We start from the raw sequence: 27,583 nt of genomic DNA, 5'->3' as shown, positions 1-27,583 counted from the left end.
CCCCACTGAGGACAGCCCCAACGAGCAGAGGTGAAAGTTCCGGCCTCTGAATACTGGTTTGCTATCCAGCGGGATACTCGCATCTGATTGGAGTGGAGTGATGACTTCCCTGCCACCACCCCCCCCCACCCCCCCCAATAGCTTCTAGCTGATCTTCCCGTGTCAGGCCAACATCGTGGAAACAATTCAGAGCAGCATCTTTTGGATGTAAAAGCAGAAGAAGAAATGGGCTGCCTTGTCCCAATAGGCATGGAAGGGAAAGAAAAAAACTCATCAGAGGGATGTTAAGAATTAAAGGAAAAGTCGGAAGTAACAACGATTTTCCTTGAAGTAGTGGAGAGTTTTCCCTGCGACGTGCCACAGGGTCATCGAGGCAGAGATTGCACCTTTTTAAGGGAAAATATTTGAAGAAAAGGAAGGTACAATGCCATGGGGACAGAGCAAGACAGTGGGATTATTTTTGGATTGCTCTAGCAAAGAAGTGATGGACCGAAAGGCTACTTTCTGTGCTGAAAATTTCTATGGCTGTCTTTTTTCAGTATTTTCCAAGACACAAATCCCTCAACACAGGCAGAGCAGTCTAAACCACCTCCAGTGGAATTCAGGCCTGTAAATAAAGTTAATATTTAACTACATAAATCTTAGCCCAAGTATCAACTATAATTTCTAAGGCCTGAATCCCAGCTGGCTTATAAATTACTGCCCTGGTTGAATTTTTAACCCTAATAGCGTATCTCCTGTGGAGTTGCTCATGGTAAATTGGATGATGTGCTGCTTTGTAAGAACAGTAGCGTTATACAGTATAATGCATCGTGTATTATTCTGCTGCTAAGGTGGAGCTGTGTTTAAGTGGCTTCTACCCTTAAGGCCACAGCGATGTATTCTGATGATGTTAGAGGCCATTTGCTGTCGAAATTTGTTTCCAGATTTTTAGCTGCTTGTACATCTCCAGTTCCTCCCATAAAGAAGAGGATAGGCCATCAAAGTCATGACTGGCTTTTTAATTTCTTTTTAAGATTGCTGAGTTGTGATTTATTTTATGAATGTTATTTGAGCAATTCAGGCGCAAGAGTGACACTTTGAATGTGACAAAGTTTTGCATTTAGCACACCTATTATAGTTAGCTATGCACCAATTCTAACCCTGGCTGGTCTTTGACTTCTCACTGGCTGAGAAGATGCCATTGTGAGTCTAGGCAGCATGTGGAGCTGGGGTGTTTTTGGAGCTTTAAGCATTTTGCTAGGCATTGAGAGTCCCTTGGGAGTCCTCGGCCTGCAGTGGGGTAGCAGGGAAAATGGTAGCTGTGGTTACAAGACCTGCTACAAGGTAGTGAAAAACTCTTGATTGATTACAGATGGAGTGATTTATAAAAGACTGCAAAACATTAAGGTCACAGGACCTGAACCTGAAATATTCCCTTAAGTGAAGGGACCATTATTATTTTTCTCCTTTTCAGAAGCTACGTTTTTGCCTGTTTCCAAGGTAACCGGCTGCATCGAAGTGGATGATGTAATAGGTGCTGTCAGGCCGACCACCTGTCTTGTTTCTGTTATGCTCGCTAACAATGAGACAGGAGTTCTGATGGTAATTTTTTTTTAATTTTATTCTCGGGCTGGCTTGGCCGGTATTTATTGCCCATCCCTAGTTGCCCTGAGAAGGTGGTGGTGGGCCTCCTTGAACCATTGATAGCGGTTTGATGCAACTGAGTGGCTTGCTTGGCCACATCAGAGGCTGAGGCAGATAAGAGTCAACCACTTTGATGTGGGACTGGAGTCACAGGCGAGAACGGCAGGATTTCTTCCCTAAAGGACATTAGTGAATGAGTTGGATTTTTAATACCATCCGACAACTTCATGGTCACTTTGACTAATACCAGCTTTTTTATATTTCCAGATTTTTAAAAAAATCTCAAATTGCCATGGTGGGATTTGAACTCGCATTCTCTGGATTACTAGTACAGTAACATAACCACTACACTACCAAACACCAACAATTATGACCTTTTCATTTTTTTTCATACTCTGTTGTCAGAGTGGAGTGCCCAAGCTTTAAGTGTTTGTGGGTCACTTAGGTTCGTAACACCATGGAGCTTCACGGTCTACATAAAGTTTAAATCTGTTTTTCATTAACATCTCATATCTCTCGAGCCACAGATATAAACAGACGTTGGTATTCTGATTTGGGATTTATCCACCAGTGAGACAACAGAGCTAAGAACAGGTCTTTCCATTAAAACTCAAACTGGGCAAACCAACCAATAAGAAATGTAAATGCAAATTGATGTGAGTTAACAGGACTTCATTGGCCAGATTGCCAGATTTTGCAGGCTGCCTGTAGCACATAGGCATATTTTAGACATGCCTCGCTCTACTCCCTGTTGAACTGGGAATAGATCTAATTCCCTTTTCAGTATTTAAAAAGAGTTTGTATTTACTCCACTGAGCAGCAGCCTATTCCTGAAATCCTTGGTGGAAGAAATGATTTAAGTACCTGGCTCTGTTTTATGTTCCAAATTATATATTTGTTTTGCACCCTGACCAACGACACAAAATAACCAGTTTCAATTGCTCGGTTACAGCCGATCGCGGAGATCTGTCAGCGAGTGAAGGCTCTAAATCAGCAAAGAGACACGGAAACACCCAGGATTCTGCTGCACACGGACGCAGCGCAGGCTGTCGGGAAGCTGCGAGTTGATGTTCGGGACCTCGGTGTGGATTATCTCACCATCGTAGGACATAAGGTAAAACACCTCTCTGAGCCCAGCCATACATGCTAAGCTGGTGAATTAGACTTAACAACAAGAACATAGGAACAGGAGAAGGCCATTCAGCCCCTCGAGCCTCCTCAGCCATTCAGTTAGATCATGACTGATCTGTATCTCAACTCCATTTACCCGCCTTTGCTCCATATCCTTTGATACCCTTACCCAACTAAACCTTGTCGATCTCAGTCTTGAAAGCTCCAATTGTCCAAGCATCCAATCCTTTTGGATAAGAGAATTGCAGATAACCACTATGTTTTGTGTGAAACAATACTTTCAGATTTCAATCTTAATTGGGCTAGCTATAATTTTAAGATTAGCCTCTCTTAAGAACGTAAGACATAGGAGTAGGACACACGGCCCCTCAAGCCTTTATAAAACACTGGTTCGGTAACAGCTGGAGTATTGTGTCCAATTCTGGGCACCGCACTTTAGGAACAATGTGAAGGCCTTAGAGAGGGTGCAGAAAAGATTTATTAGAATGGTTCCTTGCTTTTGTACTCTGTTTATAAAGACCATGATCCCATATGCTTTTTTAACCACTTTCTTAACCTGTCCTGCCACCTTCAAAGATTTGTGCACAGTACGCCCAGGTCTCTGCTCCTGCACTCCCTTTAGAATTGTACCGTTTACTTTGTATTGCCTCTCCTCCTTCTACCTGCCAAAATATATCACTTTGCACTTTGTGTTAAATTTCATCTGCCATGTGTCCACCAGCCTGCCTATGTCCTCTTGAAGTCTATTACTAGCCTCCTCACTGTTTACTACAAGTTTTGTGTCATCTGCATATTTTGAAAGTGTGCCCTGTACACCCAAGTCCAAGTCATTAATATAGATCAAAAAAAGCAGTCCTCCTAGTACTGACCCCTGGGGAACATCACTGTATAAGAATATAAAAACGTAAGAAATAGGATCAGGGGTAGGCCATAAGGCCCCTCGAGCCTGTGCCGCCATTCAGTCAGATCATGGCTGATCTTCTACCTCAACTCCACTTTCCCATATCCTTTGTTTCACTTAGTGTCCAATTATCCATTGATCTCAATCTTGAATATATTCAACGACTGAGCATCCACAGCCCTCTGGGGTAGAGAATTCCAAAGATTCACAACTCTGAGTGAAGAAATGTTTCCTCATCTTGGTCCTAAATGGCCGACCTCTTATCTTGAGACAATGACCCCTAGCTGTAGACTCTCCCGCCAGAGAAACAGCCTTTCAGCATCTACCCTGTCAAGCCCTCTAAGAATTTTATACGTTACAATGAGATCACCTCTCATTCTTCGAAACTCCAGAGAATATAGGTCCATTCTACTCAATCATAGGGTAACGTTCTCATCTTTCAAAATTGTATAGATTATGGAACAGTTCCTGCAGATGGGAGGGTGGCAAATGTAACCCCACTATTTAAAAAAGGAGGGAGAGAGACAACAGGGAACTACAGACCGGTTAGCCTAACATCAGTAGTAGGGAAAATGCTAGAGTCTATTATAAAGGATGTGATAACAGGACACTTAGAAAATATTGACGGGATTAGACAAAGTCAGCATGGATTTATGAAAGGGAAATCATGTTTGACAAAAGTACTGGAGTTTGTTGAGGATGTAACTGGTAGAATAGATAAACAAGAACCTGTAGATGTGGTTTAGTTGGATTTTCAGAAAGCCTTTGATAAAGTCCCACATAAGAGGTTGGTGTACAAAATTAAGGCACATGGGATTGGGGTAATATACTGGCATGGATTGAAAATTGGTTAACAGACAGGAAACAGAGAGTAGGAATAAATGGGTCTTTTTCGGGGTGGCAGGCAGTGACTAGTGGGATCAGTGCTTGGGCCCCAGCTATTCACAGTATATAATCATTGATTTGGATGAGGGAACCAAATGTAATATTTCCAAGTTTGCTGACGACACAAAACTAGGTGGGATCATGAGTTGTAAGGAGGATGCAAAGAGGCTTCAAGGTGATTTAGACAAGTTGAGTGAGTGGGCAAATACATGGCAGATGCAATATAATGTGGATCGCAGTTATCCACTTCAGAAGAAAAAGCAGAAAGGCAGAGTATTATTTAAATGGTGATAGATTGGGAAATGTTGATGTACAAAGGGACCTGGGTGTCCTTGTACACCAGTCACTGAAAGCAAACATGCGGGTGCAGCAAGCAGTTAGGAAGGCAAATGGTATGTTGGCCTTCATTGCAAGAGGATTTGAGTACAGGAGCAAGGATGTCTTACTGCAGTTATACAGAGCCTTGGTGAGACCACACCTGGAGTATTGTGTGCAGTTTTGGTCTCCTTACCTAAGAAAGAATATACTTGCCATAGAGGGAGTGCAGCAAAGGTTCACCAGACTGACCCCTGGGATGGCAGAACTGACATATGAGGAGAGATTGGGTCGACTCAGCCTGTATTCACTCGAGTTTAGAAGAATGAGAGAGGATCTCATTGAAACGTATAAAATTCTGACAGGGCTAGACAGACTGGGTGCAGGGAAGATGTTTCCCCTGGCTGAGGAGGGTCCAGAACCAGGGGTCACAGTCTCAGGATACGGGGTAGGACATTTAGGACTGAGATGAGGAGAAATTTCTTCACTCAGAGGGTGGTGAACCTGTGGAATTCTCTACCACAGAAGGCTGTGGAGGCCATGTCACTGAATATATTTAAGAAGGAGCTAGATAGATTTGTAGACACAAAAGGCATCAAGGGGTATGGGGAGAGAGCGGGAATATGGTATTGAGATAGAGGATCAGCCATGATCATATTGAATGGCGGAGCAGGCTGGAAGGGCCAAATGGCCGACTCCTGCTCCTATTTTCTATGTTTCTATGTTTCATCCCAGCACTTCCTCTAAGGCAAGTATATCCTTATTTAGGTAAGGAGACCAAAACTGTACACAGGCGTGGGCTCACCAGAGCCCTATATAGTTGCAGCAGGACCTCCTTACTCTTTTATACTCAAACGCCCTTGCAATAAAGGCTAACATATCATTTGCCTTCCTAATGGCTTGCTGCACCTGCATGTTAACTTTCTGTGATTCATGTACAAGGACACCCAAATCCCTCTCTACATTTCTTAGTCTCTCACCTTTTTAAAAAGTATTCTGCTTTTCTATTCTTCCTACCAAAATGGATATTTTGACATTTCCCCACATTATATTCCACCTGCCACCTTCTTGCCTACTCACTTAACCTTCTATATCTCTTTGCAGCCTCTTTGTGTCCTCCTTACAGCTTACTTTCCCACCTAGCTTTCTGTTGTCAGCAAACTTGGATACATTACACTCGGTCCCCTCATTTAAGTCATTAATATAGATTGTAAACAGCTCAGGCCCAAGCACTGATCCTTGCGGCACCCCACAAGTTACAACCTGCCAACCCAAAAATGTCCCGTCTATTCCTACTCTTTTTTTTGTCCGTTAACCAATCCTCAATCCATGCTAATATATTACCCCCCAACCCCATGAGTCCTAATCTTGTGTAACAACCTCTTATGTGGCACCTTATCAAATGCCTTTTGAAAATCCAAATATACTACATCCACTGGTTCCCCCTTATCTACCCTGCTCATTACACCCTCAAAAAAATTCTAATAGATTTGTCAAACACGATTTCCCTTTCATAAAACCATGATGACTCTGCCTAATCATAATATGATTTTTTACTACATCCTTAATAATAGATTCTGGCATTTTCTCTACTCCTGATGTCAGGCTAACTGGCTTATAGATCCTTCCTTTCTTGAATAGTGGAGTTACATTTGCTACCTTCCAATCCACAGGAACCGTTCTACAATCTAGGAAATTCTGGAAGATCAAAACCAATGCATCCACTATCTCTGCAGCCACCTCTTAAAACCTTAGGATGTAGGCCATCAGGTCCAGGGGATTTGTTGGCTTTTAGTCCCATTAATTTCTCCAGTACTTTTTCTTTACTGATATTAATTACTTTACGTTCCTCACTCTCATTAGACCCTTGGTTCCCCACTATTTCTGGTATGTTTTTTGTGTCTTCTACTGTTGACAGATACAAAATATTTGTTTAACGTCTCTGCCATTTCCTTATTCCCCATTACAATTTCTCTTGTCTCTGTCTGTAAGGGACCCACGTTTACTAACACTAGTCTCTTCCTTTTTACATAGTTATACAAGCTCTTACAATCTGTTTTTATATTTCTTGCTAGTTCAGTCTCGTATTCAATTTTCTTCCTCTTTATCAATTTCTTGGTCATCCTTTGCTGATTTCTAAAACCCGCCCAATCCTCAGGGTTACTATTCTTTTTGGTAACATTGTACGCCTCTTCGTTTAATCTAATTATCGTTAACTTCTCTAGTTAGCCATGGTTGGATGACTTTTCCTGTGGAGTTTTTATTCCTCAAGGGAATTTATATTCGTTGAGAATTATGAATTATTTCTTTAAATGTTCACCATTGCTTATTTACCGTCATATCTTTTAATCTAATTTTCCAATTTACCTTCGACAACTCTCCCCTCATACCTATGTAATTGCCTTTGTTTAAATTTAAGACCCTAGTTTCAAACATAACAACCACATCACTCTCAAACTCAAAATGAAATTCTATCGTATTATGATCATTCTACCCCAGAGGATCCTTAACTATAAGATTACTAATTAACCCTGTCTCATTGCACAATACTAGATCTAAAATAGCCTGTTCCCTAGTTGGCTCCTCAACATTTGTTCTTGAAAACTGTCTTGAATGCATTCCATGAACTCGTCCTCCAAACTACTTTTGCCAATTTGGTTTGTCCGGCCTATAAAAAGGTTAAAGTCCCCCACAATTATTGCATTACCCTTGTTGTATGCTCCTCTAACTTCCTGATTTATACTCTGTCCAACACTGTAACTACTGTTAGGGGGCCTATAAACTACTCCCACCTGTGTTTTCTGCCCTTTGTTATTTCTTATCTCCACCCTTACTGATTCTACATCCTGGTTTTCTGAGCCAAAATCCTTTCTTACTACTGCTTTTATTATCAAGGCTACCCCAAGGCTGGTATAGGTATTATATGCAAATACCGAATGTCGGCAGCATATAAAGTAAGGAGAAAATGGGTACAATCAGTGTGCAACACTGATTTAAAGTGATAGACACCATTTTGGGACATAACGCTCAACTCAATGCACAGTCTTAACCACGACCATTGGAACAAGTCTTGGAGTGCCTGGAGGGCCCCCCCCCATCAGCGCTATTTAAAGGGACCATGCAGGATTTACAGGTTGATTACTGTATTATTGCTTCTGGCTGCTGACGCATTGGTAACTGTTTTTGGAGATCTCCTATACTTGAATACTAGGATGTGGGGACATAGCCTAACGTTTAGAGACAGAACATGCAGGAGGTGAAGTTAGGAAACGCTACAACACGCAAAGGGTGGGAGACGGTTGGAACACCCTTCTGCAAACGGCAGTTGATGCTAGCTCAATTGTGAATTCCATATCTGAGATTGATAGATTTCTGTGAACCATGGATATTAAGGGATATGGGGCTAAGGCAGGCATATGGAGTTAGGTCACCGATCAACCATAATCTCATTGAATGACGCTCGAGGGGCTAAATGCCACTGCCACTTGCTGCCTTCTGTTATGCGCCACCTTCTCCTGCCAGAAAGCAGGACTTGGGTGATGTGCCTGTCATGGTTGAATAGCTGCCAGTGTGTGTGGCGTGTGAGTTGTGGGTGGACGGCTTGCAATAGTGGAAATGTGTAAGGATGAGAGGAAGCATCTGATTGGCAGAGTTGAGTACTGATGGAAAGAGTTTGTTGATATGTGGGTGATGGGGGGTTAGTGCGTGGAGCAGTGGATGCAGCTAGTGGTGTAGTTGGTAGGAGACGCCACTTGACAGTTGACCTCACTCACCTTGACCGCTCGTGTCAAAGCATTGAACTTCTTCCTGCACTGCATCCATGTTCATAGTGCTGTGCACCTGGCATTGACTACGTCCCCTGCTGCCTCCCACTGCCTTTTGGGCATGTGTCTGGAGGGCCTCTTGCTCCCCCCTCACCGGCGCGGATATAGGAAGTCCCTCCTTCTCTCTACCTCTTGCACCAAGGCCTCTAGTGCATCAGCAGAGAACCTTGGTGCATGCTGTCTCGCAGGCCTGGTACCAACTCAGATCGGCAAATTGGTGAGGTCTGCCATGCAGATTGGAGGATGTAGGATTTAGTAGTGTGCAACCTTGATTTATGTTAAAACATTGAATAATCAGTTTGTAAAATTGGGACAGGACCTGCATCTGTGTTTTACCTGTACGATGTCTAATCGCCGTTCAGACAGCAGACTGTTATTTTAGCAAATAACATGTACCGGCTACCTTAAAGAGATTGAGACTACCCCTGCTGGTGGAAAGTGCATATTTCCTTGAATCCTCATGTCAGGCCTGGTTGTTAACGCTGCTTGAAGTTAAATCATCAGGCAGGACGAATATCCAATTTAACCCCCCTAGTTCCTAGTTTAAACCATCCACTTAGCTCAGAGAGCAAAAAATGTATTAGTCATCAACCAGTCACCAACCTGCTGTCCTCTGATGTCACTCTTTTGAACTTTTGCCTTTGAGTTGGTTTTGGCTTTATATCCCCACTCTGCTCTCGGTCACTGGTCCCTCTCCTTTATATCCCCACTCTGCTCTTGGTCACTGCTCCCTCTCCTTTATATCCCCACTCTGCTCTCGGTCACTGGTCCCTCTCCTTTATATCCCCACTCTGCTCTCGGTCACTGGTCCCTCTCCTTTATATCCCCACTCTGCTCTCGGTCACTGGTCCCTCTCCTTTATATCCCCGCTCTGCTCTCGGTCACTGGCCCCTCTCCTTTATATCCCCGCTCTGCTCTCGGTCACTGGTCCCTCTCCTTTATATCCCCACTCTGCTCTCGGTCACTGGTCCCTCTCCTTTATATCCCCACTCTGCTCTCGGTCGCTGGTCCCTCTCCTTTATATCCCCGTCCTGATCTCGGTCACTGGTCCCTCTCCTTTATATCCCCGTCCTGATCTCGGTCACTGGTCCCTCTCCTTTATATCCCCACTCTGCTCTCGGTCACTGGTCGCTCTCCTTTATATCCCCGCTCTGCTCTCGGTCACTGGTCCCTCTCCTTTATATCCCCGCTGTGCTCTTGGTCACTGGTCCCGCTCCTTTATATCCCCACTCTGCTCTCGGTCACTGGTCACTCTCCTTTATATCCCCGCTCTGCTCTAGGTCACTGGTCCCTCTCCTTTATATCCCCACTCTGCTCTCGGTCACTGGTCACTCTCCTTTATATCCCCGCTCTACTCTCGGTCACTGGTCACTCTCCTTTATATCCCCGCTCTACTCTCGGTCACTGGTCCCTCTCCTTTATATCCCCGCTCTGCTCTCGGTCACTGGTCCCTCTCCTTTATATCCCCGCTCTGCTCTTGGTCACTGGTCCCGCTCCTTTATATCCCCACTCTGCTCTCGGTCACTGGTCACTCTCCTTTATATCCCCGCTCTGCTCTAGGTCACTGGTCCCTCTCCTTTATATCCCCGCTCTGCTCTCGGTCACTGGTCCCTCTCCTTTATATCCCCGCTCTGCTCTTGGTCACTGGTCCCTCTCCTTTATATCCCCGCTCTGCTCTCGGTCACTGCTCCTGCTCCTTCTGTTCTCGCCTCTGCTCCCACTCCTTTTATTCCCAATAACCACTACAAGCACTAATCAATGAACTAAATACTTACTGACTTACCCTCAGCGCTCCTCCTTGTCTTGTGATGTCACTTTTTGACTTTTACTTGATTTTTGATTCCTCATGCGACTCCCTTTATGCTCCACTCAGTCTTAGTCTATAGTTCTTTGGTTTATATCACTTAGCGCCTCTTTCCCTCTCTGCACCTAATTCCCACACTCATCAATTTCCCAGTTGAATGTCCTCACTTTGTTCGCACTTTATTCCGTTAGAGGTTCCCTCTCTGTCTTTCCCAGCCTCTGTGCTCAAGCTCTTGTGCTGGATTCCCCCACCAGAGGACATAGCTTCTCTGTATCTACCCTATCAAATGATCATTTTGAACACCTCCGTTAGATCACCCATTAACCTTCTAAATCAAGGGAACACAAACTATATTTATGCAACCTATCCTCGTAGTTCAACCCTTTAGACCCTGCCATCATTCTGGTGAATCTGCGCTGTACCCCCTCCAAGGCCTTTATATCTTTCCTGAGGTTCACTGCCTAAAACTGAAGACAGTACCCAATGTGGAGGCTGACCAAGGCTCTGTATAACTGAAGCATAACTTCTTCCCTTTTGTATTCCAACCCATTTGAGATAAAGGCCAATATTCCATTAGCATTTTTGATTACTTTTTGTAGCTGTTCACTAGCTTTTAGTGATTTGTGTACATGGACACTTAAATCCCTTTGCTCCTGCACAACTCCAAGTCTTTCACCATTGAGAAAGTACTCCGATTTATCTTTGGCCACTCAGCATAACGGACAATTTGGATCTATTTAGTAAATGCTCTGTAAGCAACTTACACTGTAATGAATTTGCTTCATACATGCAACCACAGAGTATCTCAGTAATCAAATGATCTCTCGTTAATCTTGCAGTCATTATGTTACACCTGGTAGACCTTCAGTATGAGTTATGATGGTGAGACCCTGGTTTAAAATACAGTTTTCTCAAATTTATTGAATTTTTTTAAAAACATGAAATGTAATGACCATGAAAAGGAAGAGCCTGTTTCTACCAGATTTCAGAACCATTGTTTTGGCTGGTAATAAATGCTTGTATTTCTGTCTCCCTGCAGTTCTATGGCCCACGGATCGGAGCGCTGTATGTAAGGGGGCCAGGCACAAGCTCACCCGTATATCCCATGTTCTTTGGTGGAGGCCAAGAAAGGAAATTCAGGCCAGGGTAAGTTCCCTAGAAAAATACTGAGGGATTAACTCCTCTCCTAACCCTGGATTATTCTTGAACGAAGATTGGAGCTGGTTCACAACTGAGTGTGACAATGCCACTTCTGGTAGAATCGGATTTATAGCTTCAATCTCAAGCATGTTGGCGTTTATCGAGTGAAAGCAAAGGCTGAGAGTGATCACGTTCTGCTGGCCTGGCTGTCCACTGCCAGATCTGGTCGGACAACCTCAATATGCACCATAAGTTCTCTCTTCTTGATCAAAACTGCTTGCTACTCCAGGACCACATTGATGTGAGAAACAACTCCAAACTTCTCTTGTTAACCACAAACCATCAACTCAACCCTCCCTCTTCCAAACACCCCTAACTCTAAATGCAAGGAATTCTTAGACTTCTTTGTGTCCAAAATTGAGGCCATCCACATAACTGTCTCTGCCACCTGGGATTGTCTCTCAACTCTCCATCCTGCTCTTCAGCCAACCAGGCCCTCACCCATCCTTTTCACCCCAATCTCCCCTCAGTCCTCAGTGCACACATCTCATGCAGCTGAGCAAGTGCTCTTGAATCTTCTCCCACCTCAGCTCCTGACCATTCACCTTCATCTCATCAACCCCATGCTTACTGACATCACCATTTCCACATCAACCTCCTTCAAGAATACAGTTATCATGCCCCTTCTCAAGAAACCTACTTTTAACTATTCATTTTTTTCCCACTACTATCCTATCTCTAACTTTCCCTTCCTGTCTAAAGACAAAAATATGCCTTTGCCCCACAACTGCCGTCTCATTGCTCTTTATTCGAGACCCTCCAATCTGGCTTCCATTTCACCGACAGCACTGAATCCACGCTGATCAACAACAACAACTTCCATTTATTCCGCTCTCTTAACATAGAAAGGCACTTCACGGAGGCATCGTCAGAAAAAAAAATGAATGCCGAGACAAAGAAGGAGTTATTAGGAGAGGTGACGAAAAGCATGGTGTAACAAATTAGTTCTTTGGGGAGGGAGATGAAGAGCTGGAGAGAATTCCCGAGCTTGGAGCCTAGACAACCGAAGATACGGTCGCTGATAGTGGCGCAACGGGAGGAGGGGATTGACAAAAGGCCAAAATCCGAGGAATAGAGAGTACTGGGGGTGATGAGGAGGTTGCAGGATGTTAGAGATCGGGAAGGGTGAGGGCATGAAGGGATTTTATCACAAGAATGAGTATTTTAAATTTGAGATGTTGGGGGACCAGGAGCCAATGTAAGTCAGCAAGGACCGCGGTGATGGATGTGTGGGACGTGGATACAGGCAGCAGAGTTTTGGATGAGCTGAACTTTACAGAGGGAGGAGGATAGGAGGCCAGCCAGGAGCGCTTTGGAATAGTCGTGTCTGGTGGTGACAAAAGCATTGATGAGGGTTTCAGTGGTAGATTGGCCGAGGCAGGCAATGTTACAGAGGTAGAAGTAGGCGGCCTTTGTGATGGAGAGTATATAGAGTCAGAAGCTCAGCTCAGGGTCAAATAGGATGCTGAAATCGAACAGTGTGGTTCAGCTTAAGACAATGGTCAGAGATGGTGTGGCATTGGTGGTAAGGGTACAGAGTTTGTGACGGGAGCTGAAAGCGATGATTTCAGTCTTCCAAATGTTTAACTGGAGAAAATTGCGGCTCATCCAAGACTGGATATTGGACAAACAGTCTTAACAACACAGAGGCAGTGGAGGGACTCTGACTCTGGCCTCTTGTCCATCCCCTCCTCCCTTTGCCCCACCATTTGGCAGCCGTACCTTCGGCTGTCTAGGCCCCATGCTCTGGAATTCTCTCCACCTCTTCACACCCCTTTCATTAAAACTCTCCTCCACATTGTTGCCTCCCTCTGCCTCTTCCCCCACTGCTGCCAGAGTCACAGTCAATGTCTTCAATACCCCAAACCCCAACCTCTCCAATGCTGTCGCATGTCCCCTACCCTTAATACTCCACAAGCTTCATCCCACCCAAAATGCTGAAGCACACGCCCTCGTCCGCACTCCCATCACCCTTTCGTCTCCATGCTCCAATGGATCCCCAACCCAAGTTAGTTGACTGCCAAGTTCTTAGTATCACTTTCAGATCTCTCTATGGCATTGCTGCACTCTACCTTAATGATCTACTCCTGCCCTATGTCCCCACATTAACACCCTTCTCTCTCCCTCTGCTCCACCACTGATGGCTGCTCATTCTGTTACTACGCTCTGGTCCTTTGGAGCCCCCTCCCAACTTTCCTTCCTGCTTTTGAAAGCTTCTTTAAAGCACTTCTCTTTGACTATGGCTTTGGGTCCTCCTCTGACCTTAATCCTTTCAAATTTTTCCTTTTGCCCTCCTGTTTGGCACCTGCTGTTTTACCCTCTTTAATGTAAAGCATTTGCGATGTCTTCCTGCATATAAGTGCTACAGAATTGCAAGTTTATGATGGTTTCCTAGGACAGTCATCCATAAACTGAATGCATGGAGAAACATCAAGCCGCATGCTACTTGGAGGAAGGGGGCATTGTGATGTTTTGCACCGCAGTTTTTAAATGTCTGTGAAAGAAAATTACATAGAAAATATTAATTATTACCTTTATAAAAAGAAGTTCAATTTTTTTTTCTGCTGCAACAGAGACCATTTCAAAACTTCTTTCTTTTACCTGTTGCAGTGATGTCACAAACTGGGAGAAGCCTCATGTATCTTGAAGCAGCAGGGTTTGTTTTGCGTAATGCACGTATCCCCTCCCTGCCCCCCTTCCCAGCGCTGGCTCAGCTAGCTCCAGGCCCAGGGATTCTCACATGACACTCACACATAGTCCAACTCGCCACCATGATGTCAGAACTGCACTTACTCTGAGAATCCAACCGTGTAACGATGCTGTGACTCTAGCAATAAGAATGTCATGACCACGCTGCAACTGATTTGGTTCTAATTCTGTGATGTTATCTGTTGCCTTTCAGTCTTTAACTGTGACAGATTCCTTTTAATCTTTATTACGGTAGGGGGGCGGGGGGATCATTTTAACTTATAGCACAGGGTGATAGTGAATCGGCCACCCATTGAAATCAATTGAAAAGAAAATCGGGCGAGGTCTAAAATGGACGGTCGTCTTATGTAATTCTAGATTCGCTATCGCTCATTTTTTGCCTGGCGATTAAAACAAGTTAAAATTAGCCCCACTGTCTTAATAAGAGGACCTGTATGCTCCTACATGTTTTCACCTAAGTCAGTCTTAATAAGGGTACCAGGCCTGATTTTAGAACTGATTGCACAGTTTTTAGAGGATACTAGTGAATATGTAAATGGTAAATCTGATATTTAACCTCACTATTTGTATTGCCGTCTCTTTCCAGTACAGAGAACACACCAATGATCGCAGGACTCGGGAAGGTAAATAACGCTTCAAGTCTCGTCCTGACTGTAGGATATAGAACAGGCATCCACCGCCAGAGCTCAGCAAGACTTTTCCAGAACAATCCACTTCCAAAGGCACTATTCTGAAAACTAAATCCTGCTTCTGTCAAGAGTAGCTAAACCCTGACATTCACTGTGACTGGCCAAACAGACAACAATGGTCTTTGCTGGTTCTGTATGTGTCTATATTCATCTAGCCATTACATTAGAGACAGAGGGGAGAGACAGAGCAAGTCTCTGTCTTTCCCCTTCTAAATACAATAAGACATTCGAACCACTGACCGTGGAATATAAATCCAAGTGTTGTTGATCCTTATAAGAACATAAGAAATAGGAGCAGGAGTAGGCCATATGGCCCCTCGAGCCTGCTCTGCCATTCAATCAGACCATGGCTGATCTCAACCTCAACTCCACTTTCCTGCCCGATCCCCATATCCCTTGAGTCCAAAAATCTATCTATCTCAGCCTTGAATATACTCAACGACTCAGCATCCACAGCCCTCTGGGGTAGAGAATTCCAAAGATTCACAACCCTCTGAGTGAAGAAATTCCTCCTCATCTCAGTCTTAAATGGCCGACCCCTTATTCTGCGACTATGCCCTCTAATTCTAGACTCTCCAGCCAGGGGAAACAAACTCTCAGTATCTACCCTGTCAAGCCCCCCTCTGAACCATATATGTTTCAATGAGATCACCTCTCATTCTTCTAAACTCTAGAGAGTATAGGCCCATTCTACTCAACCTCTCCTCATAGGACAATCCTCTCATCCCAGGAATTAATCTAGTGGACCTTTGTTGCACCGCCTCTAAGGTAAGTATATCCTTCCTTAGATAAGGAGACCAAAACTGTACTCAATACTCCAGGTAAGGTCTCGCCAAAGCCCTGTATAATTGTAGTAGGACTTTCTTACTCTTGTACTCCAAACCTCCTTACAATAAAGGCCAACATGCAATTTTCTTTCCTAATTCCCTGCTTGAACCTGCATGCTAACTTTTTGTGTTTCTTGTACCAGGATACCCAAATCTCTCTGGACACCAACATTTAATAGTTTCTCACCATTTAAACAATATTCTGTTTTTCTATTCTTCCTACCAAAGTGAATAATCTCACATTTCCCCACATTATACTCCATCTGCCACCTTCTTGCCCACTCACTTAACCTGTCTATATCCCTTTGCAGACTCTTTGTGTCCTCCTCACTTAGCTTTGTATCGTCAGCAAACTTGGATACATTACACTCTGTTCCTTCGTCCAAGTCATTAATATAGATTGTAAATAGCTGAGGCCCAAGCACTGATCCTTGTGGCACCCCACAAGTTACAGCCTGCCAACCTGAAAATGACCCGTTTATTCCTACTCTCTCTGTTTTCTGTCCGTTAACCAATCCTGTATCCATGCTAATATATTACCCCCAACCCCATGAGCCCTTATCTTGTGTAACAACCTTTTTTGTGGCAGTTTATCGAATGCCTTTTGAAAATCCAAATATACTACATCCACTGGTTCCCTTTTATCTACCCTGCTAGTTACATCCTCAAAAAACTCTAATAAATTTGTCAAACATGATTTCCCTGAAAAAAAAATCAGTGTTAGTTCTGCCTAATCATATTATGATGTTCTAAGTGCTTTGTTACGATTTCCTTTGGGAAGTATGAGCAAGCTCGTGTTCTGGCCGCTCTACTTACGAAAAGAAGCAGTGAAAAGGACTGAGAGAGGGTTGTAAGATTTTACACCATGAGCACTGAGGAAAAAAAATCTGTTCACACCAGTAAAGGGAATAAGTGATTCCAAGGTTTGAATTCACGAATGGAATTGATTGGCTGTAGGGGCATTTTGTGCAAAACCAGAATAGAAGCAGAGAATGCGATCATAGCTAAAGGAGCTGTGAGTTAAACCAAACTTAGTTCATTCACAAACTGGTAGACTTAATGCCCCATGCAGTGAGAACTGGAAATTCAATTAAATGGAATCACATCATCTTCTGATTCAACAAAGAACAGAGAGTTATGAGTTTGGGATAGGAAAATGGTGAAAATGGTCAAATCAACTTCTGACGCATGATCCGGGTGACAATGAGATGAAAGGCCTTTTCTCATTGTTACATTATTATCTTAAATAAACCAAGCTCTGTACATTACACAGTGAGTAACCCTTACCCTACTGCATAAACAGGAACTGTGAAAAGTTACACAGTGTATACCCTGCTGAATAAGTGGGAACTGGTTATGAAACATAGAAAATAGGAGCAAGAGTAGGCCATTCGGCCCTTCGGGCCTGCTCCGCCATTCAAAATGATCATGGCTGATCGTCTAACTCAGTACCCTGTTCCCGCTTTTTCCCCATATCCCTTGATCCCTTTAGCATTAAGAAATATATCTATCTCCTTGAATACATCTGATTGACTTAGCCTCCACTGCCTTCTATGGTAGAGAATTCCACAGGTTCACCACCCTCTGAGTGAAGAAATTTCTCCTCATCTCAGTTCTAAATGGCATACCCCATATCCTGAGACTGTGACCCCTGGTTCTGGACTTCCCAGCCATTGGGAACATCCTCCCTGCATCTAGTCTGTCTAGTCCTGTTAGAATTTTATATGTTTCGATAAGATCACCTCTCATTCTTCTAAACTCTTGTGAATATAGGCCTAGTCGACCCAATCTCTCCTCATACATAAGTCCTGCCATCCCAGGAATCAGTCTGGTAAACCTTTGTTGCACTCTCTCCATGGCAAGGACATTCTTCCTCAGATAAGGAGACCAAAACTGCGCACACTACTCCAGATGTGATCTCACCAAGGCCCTGTATAACTGCAGTAAGACATCCCTGCTCCTGTACTCAAATCCTCTTGCAATGAAGGCCAACATACCATTTGCCTTCCTAACTGCTTGCTGCACCTGAATGCTCGCTTTCAGCGACTGGTGTACAAGGACACCCAGGTCTCGTTGCACCTCCCCTTTTCCCAATCTGTCACCATTCAGATAACAATCTGCCTTTCTGTTTTTACAACCAAAGTGGATAACCTCACATTTATCCATGTTATACTGCATCTGCTATGTTCTTGCCCACTCATCCAACTTGTCTAAATCACATTGGAGCCTCTGCATCCTCCTCACAGCTTACATTCCACCCCAGCATTGTGTCGTCTGCAAACTTGGAAATGTTACATTCTGTTCCCTCATCCAAATCATTGATGTATATTGTGAATAGCTGGGGCCCATGCACTGATCCCTGCGGTACCCCACTAGTCACTGCCTGCCACCTGGAAATAGACCCGTTTATTCCTACTCTCTGTTTCCTGTCTGTCAACCCATTCTCAATCCATGTCAGTATATTTCCCCCAAGCCCATGTGCTTTAACCTCTTGTATGGGACCTTATCAAAAGCCTTCTGAAAATCCAAATGCACCACATCCCCTGGTTCTCCCCTATCTATTCTAGTTACATCCTCAAAAAACTCCAGTAGATTTGTTAAGCATGATTTCCCTTTCATAAACCCATGCTGACTTTGTCCAATCCCGTTCATGCCCTCCAAGTGTTCTGTTATCACATCTTTTATAATAGACTCTAGCATTTTCCCCACTACTGATGTTAGGCTAACTGGCCTGTAATTCCGTTTTTTCTCTCCCTCCTTTTTTAAATAGTGGGGTTACACTTGCTACCCTCCAATCTGTAGGAACTGTTCCAGAGTGTCAGAATTTTGGAAGATGATCACCAATGCATCCACTATTTCCAGGGCCACTTCCTTTAGTACTCTGGGATGTAGATTATCAGGCCCTGGGGATTTGTCAGCCTTTAGCCCCATTAATTTCCCTAGCACTTTTTTTTTTACTAATACTGGTTTCCTTCAGTTCCTCCCTCTCACTGGACCCTTGGTTCCCTAACATTTCTGGGAGGTTATTTGTGTCCTCCTTTGTGAAGACGTGATAAATATCCCTTACCTTGCGGAATAAACAGGAGCTAGATACAAAGAGATGAACGTTAAATGACAGTTACCATTGATAGTCTTCGACTTGATTTTACTGACCTCTTCCCTCAGGCCGCTGAGCTGGTTGTCAGAAATCTGGAGGTGTATGCCAGTCACATGCAAGAAGTGAGGGATTACCTGGAGGAGAAACTGTTGGTATGTGTGAATGTTTAGTCGTAATGAAATAATATTTTGGGATACAGTGCATAAATAATTTAAGACATGACATGTGGTAAGTGTAGTATGTTTGGGAGGAACAAGTGACTTTGGACCCATAGTTCCCAAAGCTCTCCACCACAGGGTTTTCCTCGCCTCATGTCTGGGTCTGTTGTAGACTAATTGATAGAGATTGATTGCTATGAATAGTCAACAACTCCATTATTGTTGTATCATCCGATTGACAGGAGGCGAACTAGATGGACCTTGGTCTTTTTTCATCTAGCTATCCCTATGTTCCCATGAAATGCAACTATTTCATATGAGTTACATTGTGATAATGTGACTACCCAAGAATGTACTAACTGAAAATAATGAATTCAGTGAAATTGTAAACCATATAGTACACCTGCACCGATTTGTGTAAAACACCACTCATATAGACCAGAAGGTCCTGGTTTGATTAGCTACTCAGACTGGCAAAAGGTCGGAAGCGGTGTTCCACACGGATCGGTGCTGGGACCACTGTTGTTCACGATTTACCTAAATGATTTGGATTTGGGAATCGGAAGTACAATTTCAAAATTTGCAGACAACACCAAATTGGGGGGTATAATTAATGCTGAGGAAGAATGTGACAAAATACAAGAAGACATGAATAAACTTGCAGAATGGGCATGTAAATGGCAAATGAATTTCAATATAGATAAGTGTGAGGTGGTGCATTTTGATAGGAAGAATAAAGAGGCCACATACTGCCTGGATAATAGGAGTCTAACTGGTGTAGAGGAGTAAAGGGATCTAGGGGTACAGATACACAAATCACCAAAAGTAACGACGCAGATTAATAAGGCCATTAAAAAAAAAGCAAACCAGGTACTGGGGTTCATTTCTAGAGGGATAGAATTGAAAAGCAGTGAAGTTATGTTAAACTTGAATAGAATCTTGGTTAGACCACATTTGGAGTACTGTGCACACTTCTGGTTTGCATAATGTAAAAAGGATATAGAGGCACTGGAAAAGTGTAAAAAAGATTCACAAGGATGATACCAAAACTGAGAGGATATACTTATCAGGAAAGACTGAACAGGCTGGGGCTCTTTTCTCTAGAAAAGTGAAGGCTAAGGGAGGTCTTTAAGATTAACATGTTTCCACTTGTGGGGAGTCAAAAACTAGAGGTCATAAATATAAGATAGTGACTAACGAATACAATAGGGAATTCAGTAGAAACTACTTTACCCAAAGAGTGGTAAGAATATGGAACGCGGTACCACAAGGAGTTGAAGCGAATAACATAAATGCATTTAAGTGGAAGATAAGCAGAAGAGGGTTGAAGGAAAAGAAGGATATGCTGATGGGGTTAGATGAAGTAGGGTGGGAGGAGGCTTGTTTGGAACATAAACACCAATATGGACCAGTTGGGCTGAATGGCCTGTTTCTGTGCTGTAAATTGTATGACTCCTGTTCTCTTGCTGAGTGAGTTGATCACAGTTGAGGTGCTGCAAATGGGTTAGGCATGGGGGAAAAAAAACTTCCAGGGTTCCCGATCTTGATTGTTATCCATTGACTCCTAGTGGAAAGATGCACTCGTGATAAGGATCGGATGGGGCTGGGGCATGATACCCCCTAGTCCAGTAGCCTGCCGACATTCACTGTCTGGACTCTCACCTGGAAAGCATCCACTTGGGTGAGATTCAGAGGGGCTGCTAGCATCACTGGAACTGTAGCCCAGCAAGAGGCATTATCTTAACTTGTTGTGTTGCCCAATGCCATGTTCTAGAACTAATATAATGAATCGTCACCATGTTCTTTTGCCCAGGGGACAGTGCTTGTGACATACAAATGTTGGGTCTATGATTGAAGCAAACTCTTTCATATTATCGTAAACTTCAGCTCATTCAAAACTCTGCTGCCCGCATCAAGTCCCATTCATCCATCATCCCTGTGCTCGCTGACCTACATTTGCTCCCTGTCCAGCAACACCTCAAATTTAAAATTCTCATCCTTGTTTTCAAATCTGTCCATGGCCTCGCCCCTCCCTATCTCTTTAACCACCTCCAGCCCTACAACCCTCCAATAACTCTGCATCCCTCCAATTCTGGCCTCTTGTGCATCCCCGATTTCCTTCGCCCCACTTTTGGCGGCTGTGCCTTCAGCTGCCTAGGCCCTAAGCTCTGGAATTCCCTCCCTAAACCTCTTTGTCACTCTACCTCTCTCTCCTCCTTTAAGACACGCCTTAAAACCTACCTCTTTGACCAAGCTTTTGGTCACCTGTCCTAGTATCTTGTGTGGCTCGGTGTCAAATTTTGTTTGCTAACGCTACTGTGAAGCACCTTGGGACATTTTACTGCTTTAAAGGTGCTATATAAATGCAAGTTGTTGTTGTTTCACTCTCTAGCTGATCTTTTATCTCCGGTTACAGTACATTCACTGATTACCTTCTGCTCTGTGCCAGGTGTATATTTTTCTTTGTTTATCTTCCCCTTCACTTTCCAGTGTTTTTTTTTTGTTTTCTGTTACTTTATATCATCTAATTGTTTTCTATTAAATCATTCAGCCCATTAACTCCCTCTCTGTGATTGGTGCATACGTTCCCTTCCCTACTCCCTCTTTTTTTTCCAACCTTATTAAAATGTTTGGCGAAGGGTCTACATTCGAAGTGTTAGTCTTTCTATTTTCTATATTTACAGATATTGATTGTGTATTTCCAGGGCTTACTGTTTTTATTCCTTGATTTTATATGTATATATGTATATAAAAACCTGCAAGGTGAAACAAGCATTTCAGTAAAGTTGGAAAAAATAGGAAAAAGGGAGAAAAAAGTTCCCGTTTTTATAAACCCTGTGATATTTGAAATCATTTTATCAAACTCCTGATGCCTGGGATTTGGTTTAATATCTATTTGGGAGGAGGGAAATAAGGTGGGAACAGATCCCAAAGTAAATGCCAATGACAAGTGGCAACTGCACAATTTCTGTAGTACACGAGAAACCTCTCGCGCCAGATACCCAGTATTTCAGCATTAGAACCATAGAAAAGATACAGCACAGAAGGGGGCAATTCGGCCCATCGTGTCCGCGCCGGCTGGAAGAACAGCCAGGTGCCCGTTCTGATCCCACCTTCCAGCACCTGGTCTGTAGTCCTGCAGCTTGCAGCACTTTAGGTGCAAGTCCAGGTACTTTTTAAAAAGAGTTGAGGGTCCCTGCCTCTACCACCAATTCGGGCAGCAAATTCCATACACCCACCACCCTCTGGGTAAAAAAGTTTTTCCTCACGTTCCCTCTAATCCTTCCGCCCATCGGCTTAAATCTATGTCCTCTAGTTCTTGAACTCTCCGCTAGGGGAAACAGGTACTTCTTGTCTACTCTATCAAGGCTCCTCATAATTTTGTACACCTCAATCAAGTCTCCCTTCAGCCTCCTCTGCTCCAAGGAAAACAACCCCAGCCTATCCAATCTCTCCTCAGAGTTGCAATTTTCAAGCCCTGGCAACATTCTTGTAAATCTTCTCTGCACTCTCTCCAGAGCAATTACGTCCTTCCTGTAATGTGGTGACCAGAACTGCGCACAATACTCCAGCTGTGACCTTACCAGCGTTTTATACAGTTCCATCATTACATCCCTGCTTTTGTGTTCTATACTCGGCTAATAATGGAGAGCATTCCATATGCCTTCTTCACAACCTTATCTATCTGTACTACCACCTTCAGGGACCTGTGCACATGCACTCTCACTTCCTCGCCCCTCTCAATATATTCCCGTTTACTGTGTATTCACTTTTACTGTTTGCCCTCCCTAAGTGCATTACCTCACACTTCTCCGGGTTGAACTCCATTTGCCACTTTTCCACCCACTCCACCAACCCCTTGATATCTTCTTAGAGAAGAGGATAGCTGTAGACTCCATCAACTACACGGCCAATTTTTGTGTCGTCTGCAAATTTGCCAATCATGCCCCCTACATTCAAGTCCAAATCATTAATATATACCACAAACAACAAGGGACCCAGCACTGAGCCCTGTGGCACACCACTGGAAATGGATTTCCATTCGTAAAGACATCCATCGACTTTTACCCTTTGTTTCCTGTTACTGAGCCAATTTTGGATCCAATTTGCCACATTCCCCTGTATCCCATGGGCTTTTACCTTTCTGACCAGTCTGCCATGTGGGACCTTGTCAAATGCCTTACTAAAATCCAGGTAGACAATATCCACCGCACTACCCTCATCAATCCTCCTTCTCACTTCCTCAAAGAATTTAATCAGATTTGTAAGGCATGACCTTCCCTGAACAAATCCATGCTGACCATCCCTGATTAAACCATGCCTTTCCCAGTGACAGTTTATCCTATTTCTCAGTATTGATTCTAATAGTTTGCCCACCACCGAGGTAAGACTGACCGGCCTATAATTGTTTGGCCTTTCCCTCGTACCCTTCTTAAACAATGGTACTACGTTTGCAGTCTTCCAGTACTCCGTATCTAGTGAGGATTGGAAAATGATCCTCAGAACATCCGCGATTTCCTCCCTGGCTTCCTTCAATAGCCGAGGAAACAATCCATCCGGCCCTGGTGACTTATCAACTTTCAAGGATTCCAGTCCCTCTAGTACTTCCTCTCTCGTTACGTTTACCTTATCCACTATTTCACACCTCTACTCTTAAACTATTACGTCCGGATCATTCCTTTCCTTTGTGAATACAGAGACAAAGTATTCATTTAAAACCCGACCCACATCCTCTGCTTCTACACACAAGTTACCCTTATCATCCTTGATAGGTCCCACCTTTTCCTTAGCTATCCTCTTGTTCTTAATGTACTGATAAAACATCTTTGGGTTTTAAACATAGAAAATAGGAGCTGGAGTAGGCCATTCGGCCCTTCGGGCCTGCTCCGCCATTCAAAATGATCATGGCTGATCGTCTAACTCGGTACCCTGTTCCTGCTTTTTCCCCATATCCCTTGATCCCTTTAACATTAAGAAATATATCTATTTCCTTCTTGAATACATCTAATGATTTGGCCTCCACTGCTTTCTGTGGTAGAGAATTCCACAGGTTCACCACCCTCTGAGTGAAGAAATTTCTCCTCATCTCGGTTCTAAATGGCATAACCCGTGTCCTGAGACTGTGACCCCGGCTCTGGACTCCCCAGCCATCGGGAACATCCTCCCTGCATCTAGTCTGTCTAGTCCTGTTAGAATTTTATATGTTTCAATGAGATCACCTCTCATTCTTCGAAACTCTTGTGAATATAGGCCGAGTCGACCCAATCTCTCCTCGTATGTCAGTCCTGCCATCCCAGGAATCAGTCTGGTAAACCTTCGTTGCACTCCCTCCATGGCAAGGACATCCTTCCTCAGATAAGGAGACCAAAACTACATACAATACTCCAGATGTATTCTCACCAAGGCCCTGTATAATTGCAGTAAGACATCCCTGCTCCTGTACTCAAATCCTCTTGCAATGAAGGCCAACACACCATTTGCCTTCCTAACTGCTTGCTGCACCTGAATGCTCGTTTTCAGCGACTGGTGTAGAAGGACACCCAGGTCTCGTTGCACCTCCCCTTTTCCAAATCTATCACCATTCAGATAATCTGCCTTTCTATTTTTACAACCAAAGTGGATAACCTCACATTTATCCATGTTATACTGCATCTGCCATGTTCTTACCCACTCACCCAATTTGTCTAAATCACATTGGAGCCTCTTTGCATCCTCCTCACAGCTCACCTTCCACCCCAGCTTTGTGTCGTCTGCAAACTTGGAAATGCTACATTTAGTTCCCTCATCCAAATCATTGATATATATTGTGAATAGCTGGGGCCCAAGCACTGATCCCTGCGGTACCTCACGAGTCACTGCCTGCCACCCGGAAAAGACCCGTTTATTCCTACACTCTTTCCTGTCTGTCAACCAATTCTCAATCCACGCCAGTATATTCCCCCCCCAATCCCACGTGCTTTAATTTTGCACACTAACCTCTTGTGTGGGACCTTATCAAAAGTCTTCTGAAAATCCAAATACACCACATCCACTAGTTCTCCCCTATCTATTCTACCAGTTACATCCTCAAAAAACTCCAGTAGATTTGTTAAGCATGATTTCCCTTTCATAAACCTATGCTGACTTTGTCCAATCCCGTTAATGCCCTCCAAGTGTTCTGTTATCACATCTTTTATAATAGACTCTAGCATTTTCCCCACTACTGATGTTAGGCTAACTGGTCTGTAATTCCCTGTTTTTTTCTCCCTCTTTTAAATAGTGGGGCTACATTTGCCACCCTCCAATCTGTAGGAACTGTTCCAGAGCGTCTAGAATTTTGGAAGATGATCACCAATGCATCCACTATTTCCAGGGCCACTTCCTTTAGTACTCTGGGATGTAGATTATCAGGCCCTGGGGATTTGTCAGCCTTCAACCCCATTAATTTCCCTAGCACTATTTTCTTACTAATACTGGTTTCCTTCAGTTCCTCCCTCTCGCTAGACCCTTGGTTCCCTAACATTTCTGGGAGGTTATTTGTATCTTCCTTTGTGAAGACAGAACTAAAGTATGTGTTTAATTGTTCTGCCATCTCTTTGTTCCCCATTATAATTTCCCCCATTTCTGACTGTAAAGGACCTACATTTGTCGTCTTCAATCTTTTTCTTGACCTATTTATAGAAGCTTTTACAGTCAGTTTTTATGTTCCCTGCCAGTTTACTCTCATACTCTATTTTTTCCCTCTTAATCAATGTCTTTGTCCTCCTTTGCTGAATTCTGAACTGCTCCCAATCCTCAGGCTTGCCGCTTTTTCTGGCAATTTTATATGTCTCCTCTTTGGATCCAATACTATCCCTAATTTCTTTTGTAAGCCACGGTTGAGCCGCCTTTCCTGTTTTATTTTTGGGCCAGACAGGAATGAATAAATGTTGTAATTCCTGCACACATTCTTTAAATATTAGCCATTGCCTATCCACCGTCATCCCTTTTAGTAAAGTTCCCCAATCTATCATAGCCAACTCGCACCTCATACTTTCGTAATTTCCTTTATTTGGATTCAGGACCCTAGTTTCGGATTCAACTACTTCACTCTCCATCTTAATGAGGAATTCCATCATGTTATGGTCGCTCTTCCCTAAGGGACCCCGCACAACAAGATTGTTAATTAATCCTTTCTCTTTGCACAATACCCAGTCTAGACTCACCTGTTCTCTAGTTGGTTCCTCAACGTATTGGTCTAGAAAACCATCACTCCAGGAATTCCTTCCCCACAGTATTATTGCTAATTTGGTTTGTCCAATCTATATGTAGATTAAAGTCACCCATGATTATAGTTGTATCCTTCTTGCATGCGTCTCTAATTTCCTGTTTAATGCCCTCCCCTACATCTCCACTACTGTTTGGGGGCCTATAGACAACCCCCACCAACATTTTCTGCCCTTTGGTGTTTCTTAGCTTCACCCATACAGATTCCACATCATGATTTTCCGAGCCAAAATCCTTCCTCATTATTACATTTGATTTCCTCCTTTACTACCAGCGCTACCCCACCTCCTTTCTCTTTTTGCCAGTCCTTCCTAATTATTGAATATCCCTGGATGTTCAGTTCCCATCCTTGGTCACCCTGCAGCCATGTCTCCGTAATCGCAACTATATCATAACCGTTAATATCTTTCTGCGCTGTTAATTCTTCTAGCTTATTGCGAATGCTCCGCACATTAAGACACAATGTCTTTAGACTTGTCTTTTTAAGATTGCTAGTCATCTTAGTTTTATTTTGCGCTATGGCCCTATTTGTTTTTCGCCCTTGTTTTGTCTGCCTTCCACTATTGCTTCTTCCCTTTCTGTCTTTTGTTTCTATCCTTGTTTCCCCCCCCCCACCATCTCTCTGCTCAGGTTCCCATCCCCCTGCCATTATAGTTTAAACCTTCCCCAACAGCACTAGCAAACACCCCCGCGAGGACATCGGTCCCAGTTCTGCTCGGGTGTAACCCGTCCCGCTTGTACAGATCCCTCCTTCCCCAGAACCGGTCCCAGTGTCCCAGGAATCTAAATCCCTCCGTCCTACACCATCCCTGCAGCCACACATTCATCTGGTCTATTCTCCTGTTCTTATACTCACCAGTACGTGGCACTGGTAGTAATCCTGAGATCACTACCTTTGAGGTCCTGCTTTTTAATTTATCTCCTAACTCCTTAAATTCACCTTGCAGGACCTCATCCCTTTTTTTTACCTATGTCGTTGGTACCGATATGGACCACGACTACTGGCTGTTCACCCTCCCCCTCCAGAATGCCCTGCAGCCACTCCGTGACATCCTTGACCCATCACCAGGGAGGCAACATACCATCCTGGAGTCACGTTTGCAAATGCAAACTCTTCTTTAATCTTACTAACTAATATTTTTTCATGCCCTCTCTTTGCTTTCCTTATTTCC

At 43.7% G+C, this 27,583-nt stretch overlaps 1 protein-coding gene across 6 annotated transcripts in view; it reads left to right on the top strand.

Moving 5' to 3' along the window:
• scly (selenocysteine lyase) overlaps positions 1-27,583 on the top strand; it is a 41,454-nt gene that overhangs the window by 8,686 nt on the left and 5,185 nt on the right. For 5 of the 6 annotated variants that reach the window (XM_067995573.1, XM_067995576.1, XM_067995571.1 and 2 more), the window contains 5 exons: positions 1,457-1,584; positions 2,579-2,740; positions 11,526-11,632; positions 14,982-15,018; positions 19,077-19,160. In XM_067995573.1, coding sequence (XP_067851674.1) covers positions 1,457-1,584; positions 2,579-2,740; positions 11,526-11,632; positions 14,982-15,018; positions 19,077-19,160 — 518 coding nt within the window. The remainder of the gene's footprint in view (positions 1-1,456; positions 1,585-2,578; positions 2,741-11,525; positions 11,633-14,981; positions 15,019-19,076; positions 19,161-27,583) is intronic. The other variant, XM_067995574.1, reaches the window with a different exon arrangement.

Source organism: Heptranchias perlo, chromosome 13 (genome assembly GCF_035084215.1).
Source record: "Heptranchias perlo isolate sHepPer1 chromosome 13, sHepPer1.hap1, whole genome shotgun sequence".
In the NCBI taxonomy this organism is placed as follows: domain Eukaryota; kingdom Metazoa; phylum Chordata; class Chondrichthyes; order Hexanchiformes; family Hexanchidae; genus Heptranchias; species Heptranchias perlo.
The sequence above is the reverse complement of the archived record's forward strand: the minus strand, read 5'-3'. Positions and strand labels throughout refer to the sequence as shown.